Source organism: Trachurus trachurus (assembly GCF_905171665.1).
Source record: "Trachurus trachurus genome assembly, chromosome: 7".
In the NCBI taxonomy this organism is placed as follows: domain Eukaryota; kingdom Metazoa; phylum Chordata; class Actinopteri; order Carangiformes; family Carangidae; genus Trachurus; species Trachurus trachurus.
In genome coordinates this window covers 656,149-667,424 of record NC_139901.1, presented here as the reverse complement: position 1 = coordinate 667,424, position 11,276 = coordinate 656,149, and the positions used below count along the sequence as shown (strand labels likewise).

The 11,276-nt window shown below is 41.7% G+C and overlaps 1 protein-coding gene across 2 annotated transcripts in view; it reads left to right on the top strand.

Annotated features, from left to right (window-relative positions):
* LOC310989120 (paired box protein Pax-7-like) overlaps positions 1–4,301 on the top strand; it is a gene marked incomplete at both ends in the record, with an annotated part of 51,422 nt that extends 47,121 nt beyond the window's left edge. For both annotated transcript variants that reach the window (XM_083976030.1, XM_083976029.1), the window contains one exon: positions 4,186–4,301. In XM_083976030.1, the coding sequence (XP_083832156.1) occupies positions 4,186–4,301 (116 nt within the window). The remainder of the gene's footprint in view (positions 1–4,185) is intronic.
* Between the last annotated feature and the right edge of the window lie 6,975 nt (positions 4,302–11,276).

The window sequence follows — 11,276 nt, the reverse complement described above, 5'->3', positions numbered from 1 at the left end:
GTATGATAGTGGAGAAAAGAATACAAATGATAGATGAGGGGGATATGATACATTTCATCTCGTAATAAAAAATACATCTGGTAGGGACAGTTGAAGTGGTGACTACTATGTACATTCCAATGTGTTGCCATTGTAATGAAAATAAAGCATTGCTACGTAACGCTAATGACATCTATTTACTATAACTTCTACAGTAAACTGAGCTGGCTCTGAATGTACATGTCTTAAGAACTTGATATTTGCCTCAGAGACAATTTAATATCAGAGGATACATTTGTATAAATCTGTGAGTGACTTCAGCACCACGGACAGCGTCAGGCTTTTATCAGTCTGTGGCAGTTTGTGCTGCTGTTCATAAATAAACTAGATAGATCAGTCAAATCAGCAGGTGTCTTTAACAAATACACTCATGATCCATAAAACTATCTTATGGCATAATTATTCTTATTTCTTCTTCCCTTTTATGGATTTTAACTACTTCTATATTACATTTTCTACTTTTACTCTTCAGATATTGTTTCATCTATATTAGTCATGGTTAAATGTTTTTAAGCTGTCAGTTTTAAATATAGCCTACTTGAGTAGATTTCAGCTTTTCAATTTCTTCATACTAATCTTTAACATTAAGGTTAGTAGCCTATTGGTTCCTCAGTTTTCTTTACTTTCAGGTTAGCTGCAGATTTCAGCTCTTCAAAATCTTCAACTGTTCCACTTAAACATGCAGGATTTCTACATTTCTTCTACTGTTTTTCCATACTGCTTTTATCCCTTTAAAAGGCATTCATCTATCAGCTTACAAGTTCCATGTTTCAGCTTTAGTGTCAGCCTTTTTAACATTGCCTCAGCAGTTTCTTCAGCTCATTCAGCTAATGGTGTTCTGCATTCACCCGTATTTCCTTCAGGAAATGCATTATATTTCATTCTAATTCTAATTTATAATTTATTATAAACAAAGTGATCGATCGAACACATTCTTTGATATATTGATCACAAAAGTTTATTTTATTGTCATGATTTGGACAAACACACCAGCAGGTCAGCATCATGGATGTGTTCAGGAAACTAATAACACTGTATTCAAATGAAGGTCTCTGATTTTTGAAATCTGCCTATTGTCTGTGCTAGAGCATGAATATCATCACTTCCACACATTAATGAGATACCAGTGTGTTTTTTTTATTGGACCAAATCAGTCAACTATTGATAATACAAAGAGACATTTTGCAGCCTGGTTATGTACAAGTTATTGTGTATGATCCGAGGCACCATTGTAGAGAATCATGTCCCATCATTTCAAAGAGGACATCGAAACAGCTTTACGATGAAACAATTCACAGTTTTTAAAGGGATATTTCCACATTTTGGAAAATTTGCCTATCGCCATAATCCCTATAGTTTTAGCAGTAGGTTCATTACTTTTAATTGTCGGGGCAAGCTGTTTTTAGATCGGCGGGGCAGAGACGTGAGCTGCTCAGCAGACGCAACTGAGGCGTACAGTATGTCCACGTTTCACTCATCAAACTAAATACACAATCCAACAACTCCAAAACGCTCTGGTGGAGAGGTTGTGACCTGCACATTCACCACGCTATGAGATAATAACATATAATTATGTAACAATGCGACACCTGAAGCAAATACTCAGAACTACTTTTGCTTTTGAAGTCACTCCACCCAGCTGCCGTGTCTGGAATGTAGTTCTGGCTACACAATTTCCCCGAAAACAACTCTGTCTCGTAACCTTCCATTATTATCTCATGAATGTTCAGATTGCAACTTGTCCATGAGAGCGTTTTGGAGTTGTTGGATTGTGTATTTGATGAGTTGGGGGAAACGTGGAAATACCATGAGCCTCTATTGCGTTAGCTAAGCAGTTCGCAACTCTGCCCCGCCGATCTAAAAACAGCTTGCACCGATAATTAAAGGTAATGAACCTACTGCTAAGAAGACTATAGGGATTATGGCAATAAGTGAATTTGCCAAATGTAAACAGTTAATCAGGACACAGCCAGCTGTGTGAGCAGGGTGTGTGTCCGATCGGAGGACAGATCTCAGCTATAGTTAATTAGAAGCTATATGCTGATCCCAGGCCTGCGACTGGATGTGAACTCTGCTGCACAGAAGTCAGACAACCACCTCCACCTCCACCTCCCCCCTCAGTTCTAATTCAGAAAGCTACTGACAGATTAAAGTACACAAATGTCAAAGTAGCTGAGGCATGAGTGTGAGTGTGTGTGTGTGTGTGTGTGTGTGTGCGCGCGCGCGCGCGTGCATGCATGCACCTGTGTTTGTACATGTGTGCATACGTTTGAGTGTGTGTTATCAGATGAGCTCTATCTCAGAGGCAGAGGACTCTCAGTGTGACTGCTCAACAGGGATTTAAGGTATAAACCTGGCTGACAGGAAAAACAGCTTCCCTTAGAGGGGCCTCGCTAAACCCTTGTGAGACACAAACACACACATATGCGCACACATTGCTCCCCCACTAGCTGTCTGGGTGACTGGCACCTTGGCAGACAGACCTGCCCACCCATAGGTGCTCCTCTTTCTCTCAGTCCTCAGCTCAGAGTGACAGCTTCCTTTCTGCACACACTAGCATCCTAACTGACAGGCCTTACTTATCGCCCCCCAATAGCCTGAACACACACACTCACACACACACAAACACGCCATGTCACCTCACATCTGCTGTCAGCCCTCCTCGCTGCTGCCCTATAAAAGACAAGTTATCACCAGCTAAACCAGGGAGGGGCAACACTGACTTGACTGTGAGGGAGAAACATGCTGAGCATTAGTGCCAGCTTTCCAAGAAGCCCAGTTATTCTGGTGACTACCTGTCTGTCTGCCTGTCTGTCTGTGGAGGCAGAACCACTGGCTGCTTTTGTCTGTGTGTCCTCTTGTCAGTCAGCGTGACGGAACAACAAACAATTCTGCAACAATGCAACATGTTGTAGAGGATAAGTGGTGATTTAATCCTCCTGTCATCAAATGCCAGTAACCAGGACTGTGATCACAGGCTGATTAATCAGTGAGACACACTGTGTCACTGGGTCACATGTTCTTTCATCACCGTGAACACACCCCATATTTCATTTAGACTCAGTCTCACACACACCTTCCTACTGCCCAACAATCTGGAGATGTTAGTTACCCAGATAGTCAAAACTATCACATGGATGTGCTCCAGTCACCGTGTTGTATAAATCTAATGTGATCCAGATGTTTGCAAGAACCTAAACGTGTAATCTCCAGATTCCTGGAGTCTTGTGTTGGTGTGCTGCACTCATGTAGGCAGTCTTGACAGTTATTATAAAAATCAAAAGTCGTTTTCTTTTTTTTTGGTGAACAATTATTTTATTTTACATTCATTGTTACAAAAGCACAATAAACATTTTCTCCCCGACATAATAAATTGACAGTATAGTAAATAATCCCATCCCAGCCACCCATCACCCCTCCCTCCCTCACCCCCTCCCTACACTCCCTTCCCATCCTCCCCCCTTCCTGTGGCGACCTCATTAGGACAAGGTTAAGACGTTCAACATAAGTCTTAAAGCACATGGTACACAGTATAATACAAACAGCAAACACCTGACAACTAACCCAATCATCCCAGCATCACCAACACAGCCATACACTCAAACATTTTCCAGCTTGGAAGTTAGGAGTTCTATAATGTTTCAGCTTCCCAAAAACAACCACAAAGTGACATCACACAGGCATAGTTTACAGCTGCTAAGTGGGTGCTAACAGAGAGATACCGAGATACCGGTTTCTGTTCTTAAATGTCCTTAAGTCTTTGAGGTAAAAGTACAAAGGTGAATAGTTAGAATTGTCTTTATAAACTGTTATTGTTTCTCCATTATGAAGCACAAGGCTCACACACCTTCTTAAATATGAAATTCAGACTTTTCCAGAACTTTCCAGGTACAATTCCATCAAATTCAAGGACAAAACATGATATATTTACAAAGTGGTGCATTCACTTGTAATCTCAGAGCACTAATTCACCAAACATGCTTTTTTACAGGCTAACACATTTCAACTTATTTTATTTTTAAGCAGCAGTGATGCTAAGGGGAAATAGTACAGATTTTATTTATGCACTGAATCTTGTTTAAATCCCAATGAGCTAACTGTCCTCCTCCTCCTCCTCCTCCTCCTCCTCCTCCTCTTCCTCTCCAGCTGCTGTGGATTACCTGGCCAAGAACGTCAGCCTGTCCAGTCAGCGCCGGGTGAAACTGGCCGACCACTCAGCTGTACTGGGACTGCTGCAGGTGGAGACAGGCCAGGCCTACTAACACTCAGCTGACCACACCTGCTCACCAGCACAACCCACACCTCCTGCCACCATCCTCACATCTCCCAGCAGACATGCATGTATGTGGTGTGTGTGTGTGTGATTGTGTGAGTGAGTGACACAAGGCTGATATTTAGCTTTTTTTTTGTTGATACTTTGTGTTATTTCTCCAGAATTGAAGGATTGAATGATGCAGCTTTAAACATTCCCCACAGGACCAAACAAAGCCACAGTGAGACTCCCCACTGTTCACTGAAGACACATTTATCACTTCAGGAGCCATGTTAAAGGGATAGTTCACCCAAAATTTCACTCATTATCTACTCACCCTCATGTCAACTAAGAGCTGTGAGAAGCTGTGAGTCCTCTGTACCTTCTCGGAGTTACGGGGGGGTCCGCGCAGCAGTATTTGTCCATATAATGGTTGTGAATGGATACCAACTTTCTTTGTCCAAAAAGACACACCAAAAAACATCCAAATACCTCCATACTGCTCGTGTGTAATGTCCCTCTTGTATTGAAGCCCCGACATGAGAAATTGTTCCGAAAAAAATTTAATAAGTCTATATTTTAAGCTTGTTTGTAGCGGAAGCTCCCAGTGTCTCAGTTCACTGCTCTTCCTGTGTCAGTGCGGCGGAACAATTTCTCATGTCGGGGCTTCAATACAAGATCCAGTACAGTTTGTATCCATTGACAACCATTATATGGACAAATACTGCTGCGCGGACCCCCCCGTAACTCAGAGAAGGAACGGAGGACTCTGAAAATTCTCACAGCTCTTAGTCGACATGAGGGTGAGTAGATAATGAGTGAAATTTGAATTTTGGGTGAACTATCCCTTTAAGTGTAACCTCTCAAATGTGTTTGACCCAACCTGGGCAGGTGTTTCATCGCCTCTGTGTCCAAACTGCAACAGCTGATCAACGGTTCCCTCTCTCCTCCTCCTCCTCCTCCTTTTCCTCAACACATTAGTCAGTGAATCATTTTCATCTCCTCAGATGTGTTTTTGACTGGATTCACATCTGTTTGTGTTGCTGACATTAAACCTCCTGTCACAGTCAGTGTGAGCACCAGAAGGAAACACAGCCTCCTCCTGGTCTCCATGACTTTCATTCATTCACACATTCACTGTGCAAAATACTCCAGAATCCAGAGATGTAGTCGCATAAACGTGGACTGGACAAAAAATGGGGTGTATTTTCTTCCTTGGACGGAAATGCAAATGTTTTTTTGGGGGGTAGGGGGTTTCCTTACAACTTTTTTTTGAGTTTTTTCCCTGTCATTCTTTTGTTGTCTTGTTTGCTCCCAATTCCTGGAAGAGCCTAAAATGTTCCCTCTGGGTCCTGGGGGTCTTGGTGCAGTGATTGTTCCGGTTGTTCTGTCAGACAACAGCTCATGGATGCTACAACCGCACCGCTGTCATGAACACAAGCAGACTGATCAACCTCACCCACACTGATCCACGCAAATATTGGCAGCTGCTTAAATAGAGAAGACATGTCAGCCTTCAGGAGTGTGTGTGTGTGTGTGGATGTGTGTGTGGGGTGGATGTTCAGTGTGATGGTCCCTCTCCACCTGTCTTCAGTCAGCCTGCTACTGCTCATAGCTCTTCTTTTTATTCTTTTGTTCATTAACATCTTACATATATGAAAACAACATCCCATCCACCACAACACACACCAGTGGATGAGGTCAGTCTAACCTTTTCCTTTAACATATCAAGCAGAACACACACATCACAGCATCAGTGATGAGGATCTGGTCTGTTTCCTCTAATTACCTCAATTCCAGAGACCCAGACTTTAGTCAATGATCTGCCCCCGTCTTCATTTGCTGTTGATGCAAACTCAGCAGTTTTTCCACTGAACACATGTCATACTGTTATATCTAGTATAATACAGTGCAGTATTTTTTTTTTTACATTAAAGGGACAACGAGGAGTTTCTCCATCGGCAGAACGAAAAATTCTGCGCCAATAAAAAAAGTCTCATATTGTGGATGAATCTACGCTACCCACACTTGTTAATGGGCCCATTTTCGATAAATCTATGGTTTTGTCTCTATGGTTATTTTGTTATTATTAGTGGTGGTGGAAATTCTGGTCGAGCCGACCAGCATTTCCTTACTTTCGGTTTTGTGGCGAGTCATGAGAATAACGCAGCTGAATCGCCGTTTATGGTGGGAACTACGACGGTATGTGATCGTCTTCCAACCTCTGACTTTAATTCTTGATGAATGAAAACATGAGTCTGTCTTGCGCCGGTCAAAGAATTTCACGGTGCGCGGAGGCTCATAAATGTAGTGTGAAAACGCTTCGCTTTTCCAAAACTCCTCGTTGTCCCTTTAACACCTGAAATTGTTTTCTTTTCTTTTCTTTTTTACCAGGCCTCGGTCTGAACATTTGAGAATTATGAAAACAGAATATAGGTATTAGACACTTGTAGTACAAACACGCAGAATGTATTCAGAGATACATAAAGGAATGACAGGTCTATGATGATAAAGCCATTTCTCACTCTGTACAAACCAACTGAGGCTTCAGTGAAGCTGTGTAGAGCAGCCACACTCACACTAATCACCTGCACTGACCAAAGTGAAGGCTCCTCCTGGCTGAGCGCTGCAGAGACACTGAGCTCTCTCCTCAGCTGGAGGAGAACTGGATCACTCCCGTCATATCATTCCACACATGGGAAAACAGCACACGGACGATTCGAGGTGCTTCTGTGTCGTCACTCTCCTCCGTCTCTCTTTCTGTCACTTTTGCCCCGTCTTTGATGACATTCCAGACAGACGCTCGGTGTCCCATCCTGAGCTCATGTGAACATGATGACATTCCTATAGGACGCTGGTGTCCATGAACCCCGTGATGAGGGCAGCCGCCACTGCCTCATGCATCATCACACCATCCCTCTCAGAGCCATGGGACCTGTGTGGACGTTGGCTGTGTTAACCTTCTACCTTGTGTATATATATTTTTTCACTGCTGACAAACCAAGGAGAACATTAAGGATCAAATGTACAGACGTGCTGATTGGCCCCGCCCCTCCTGTTTACCTCTTGGTCCTTGCTCTGCTTGTTTTGTTCTGCTTTCTGTTTGGCATGATGTGTGTAATATAATTTATTCTACCTGTATGAAGAATTAGACTAGTGAGAATTTTGTATTGGCATTTACTCCCTCAGCCTCTTGGTGTGTCACTGTAACACTGGCGTAACTGTCTGTTCATTAAAGCTCTACAACTGGACCAAGACCAGCGGGCTGTGCTGCTCTTCACTCACACTGAGCTCTAACATGCTGTCAGTCATCTGTGATTGTCTTCCATCTAATGTGTGAAGCACCATGTTCAGTTTGATAGAGGATGGACGTGGGCCGTCATCAGGCTCTGCTTCCTTTTTACTTCACTTTTTTTTCTCTGATGTTTGTTCTAGTCTGGATATTAATTGAGCGAACTGTGTGTTTTTGATTTATTACACTGAGTTCTCTCAGTGGCTGGGCTTTTATTGTTTTCTATTGATATAATAATACTTTAATAATAATCATCTAATAATGCAAAAAATAAAATTATTACTGTTTTTATATTGTAGACCAGGATGAAATTTACCTTTTTAATGTGATTACAAAGCTGAAAGACAAGCAACAACAGAGTAATTGTCAAAGAGGTATACTATGACTCATTATCAATTTATCACTGTCCCAGTGTCAGGCCTTAACAACAGGCCATAATAATATAATACAATACAATACAATACAATATAATATAATATAATATAATATAATACATTGCGTTATATTGTATATGTGTTATTATTTTATGAATTTCATTTCATTAATTTCAATCCCGTGTGACCAGACATATATACATATACAAAATATAAATATTAGAACATAAATGTGTTTGTATTGGGTGGGTTAGGGTTATTGCTGACGGTATTGTTAATTTAGCTCACCATCAACCTGGACCTCATGTGTGCATAGCCAACAATATTTAAACATTCCATTTAGATTTAATATAGATTCACTTTTACTTACATTACATTTTATATTTAAAGCAGTGCCACACTGTTCAAGTGGCAAAGAATTAAATACATAATGTAGAAGAGTCCCTGATGAGTGTTTCAAGCTTTTATTGGGTCTATTATTTATGGTAATATTAGTCTTTAAATTTAGGGTCTAAAACGTCTTTTTAATGGTAAAATAATCTTTAACAAGGAAACCTAAAAACATCTCATCATATTGACAGTTTCTGGTGGTGAGGAGTGTTTGTGGTCAGCACTGACTGAGAACAGACAGTGCCATGAAGAATGCAGTGATTAAAGGACGTGTCTGTAGAAGTTTGACTCCCCCCACTGAGCGTGCCCGAAGGTATTGTGCACTGGGAGTACCGCTTTGTCAAACACTCAACACTGTCACAATGAAAGCACTTACAAAGCCTAACATCTTCCTAAATCCCATAATTATTCCAGGATACATTATGTACCTGGGCTCCAGCTGTCTGATCACCACAGTGAGGGGATTGCACCTTCTACAATCAGCTTACACAGACAGATTGTTGTGATTGGCTAATAATATCAGCTTGTAAGTACTGTGCTTAAGCAGTGTGAGGCAGACAGAAGAATACATGTGAAATAAATTGCTCGACCCCCCCCACCCCCACGCTGCTGTTGTTGGCCACTGTTGTTCCTGCTCCTCCATATTTTAGCTTGAAGATTACATATTCCCCTTCAACAAAAGAAAGTGAGACATGCTCCCCCCCCCCTCCACCCGGTCCATCCCGCTGTCACCTCCCTTGTCTTTCATTTAGTGTCAGGTTTCCCATAAGTCTGGTGTCTTTTATGTGTCACAGCAGCAGTGGAAACCCCCCAACCCCCTCCCACCCCATCAACCACCACCACCACCCGGTCTAATCTCTTCATTCCAGTGGCACTTTCAAATTAAAGGGATAGTTCACCCAAAATTCAAATTTCACTTATACTCACCCTCATGTCAACTAAGAGCTGTGAGAATTTTCAGAGTCCTCTGTTCCTTCTCTGAGTTACGGGGGGTGGAGAGGGGGGTCCGTGCAGCAGTATTTGTCCATATAATGGTTGTCAATGGATACCAACTTTCTTTGTCCAAAATGACACACCAAAAAACATCCAAATACCTCCATACTGCTCGTCTGTAATGTCCCTCTTGTATTGAAGCCCCGACATGAGAAATTGTTCCGAAAAAAATTAAATAAGTCTATATTTTAAGCTTGTTTGTGGCGGAAGCTCCCAGTGTCTCAGTTCACTGCTCCTCCTGTGTCACCGGCTTCAATACAAGAGGGACATTACAGATGAGCACTATGGAGGTATTTGGATGTTTTTTGGTGTGTCTTTTTGGACGAAGAAAGTTGGTATCCATTGACAACCATTATATGGACAAATACTGCTGCGCAGACCCCCCCGTAACTCAGAGATGGAACGGAGGCCTCTGAAAATTCTCACAGCTCTTAGTCGACATGAGGGTGAGTAGATAATGAGTGAAATTTGAATTTTGGGTGAACTATCCCTTTAAGCTAGGAGGAAGCCGGGTGTGTCACTAACCTCTCTGCTCCGGCACCAAGACCTCAATCAGCCTCACTGTGGAAACACATTTGGACACATGTCTGAACTGACATGTCTGACTCCCAGACCTCTGCTGTAAACGCAACTCACTGTACCACCGGCCCTGTGTTATTGACTGTTGTCATCCCTATGAATGATGCCACATTCCAGAACATGTATATTAAACAATGGTGCTACAACCTTTCATTTAGGAGCGCAGCTTCATTATGTCACTATTAGTCCAGTTTCATGGGTCATTCTGTAAAAAAAAAAAAAGACTGTAATCTACTCTAGCTCTGATACAGGTATCATTAAATATTTAAATTAGGGATTCATATTTGATCATGATAAATTAAATAAGTATCACTAAACTGTACTAACATGTATTTTTCTTAAGAGGCAGTGTTTTGATTTCACCTTGCCTTGTCGGAGATTTTTGCAATTTTGCGAGTTGATTATAACCCATAAAAACAGTGAATAAAACATCAGAAAATGATTCACCTGGTTAAAATATATAATTAAAAATGACCAAGGTGTAGAGAGTGTAAATGTGATTTAAAAATGGATAAAAGTCAGTTAGAGCTCATTGGTATTGAGAATTACCAAATCAAACAGATGTTGAACAATGTTGTGTGTGTAATTCCCTCATTGTTCCCTGTTCACCAGGGAGTTCAGAGTAGAGAACAATCTACTCAGCTCATTGGTAAAATTAAAGAGACACTTTCAGATGCTGCTCTGCTTATTTTCTCTGCACTATGCTGTCCTTAGATCACGTGCAATGCATCTTGTTTACTGACCATCAGATTCAGACTACTTTTCATGATGCATTCAGGAGACTGTGACTCCACCATGATAATAACCAAATCATTTCTCACTCTACATTCAGATAACACTTCTAAATGGAAAAGTGCAGAGTGCAGACCAGAGTAAGTGGTCTATGACAGTCCAGACCTTCATAGACCATAGACCCCTAAACTGGGCCATCAGGACTGGGCTTGTGTTTCTTTATTCCCACTCATCTCTTTGTTCCATAGTAAGGACTGGACCTGGGATTGGTCTGGTTGTCACCACATCCTAACATTCAGACCTGTGTCAGGTCTTGAATTTTTGGTCTTTTGGTCATATTTTTTTTTTTAATTATTTGCATAAGATTACAAAATGGAGGAAACTAAGTTGTGCATACACACACACACACACACACACACACACACACACACACACACACACACACACACACACACACACACACACACACACACACACACACACACACACACATTGAGGAGTTGTATCCCTCTGGTCTTTGTACTCCCTGCCTGTGTCCTTAAGTCTCCCTTTCAGTCTGTGGTGAGACCTGGGTCCTGAGACTCCGTCTGCTTTCTTGGCAAGATCACCAGAGTCCTGAATGTGT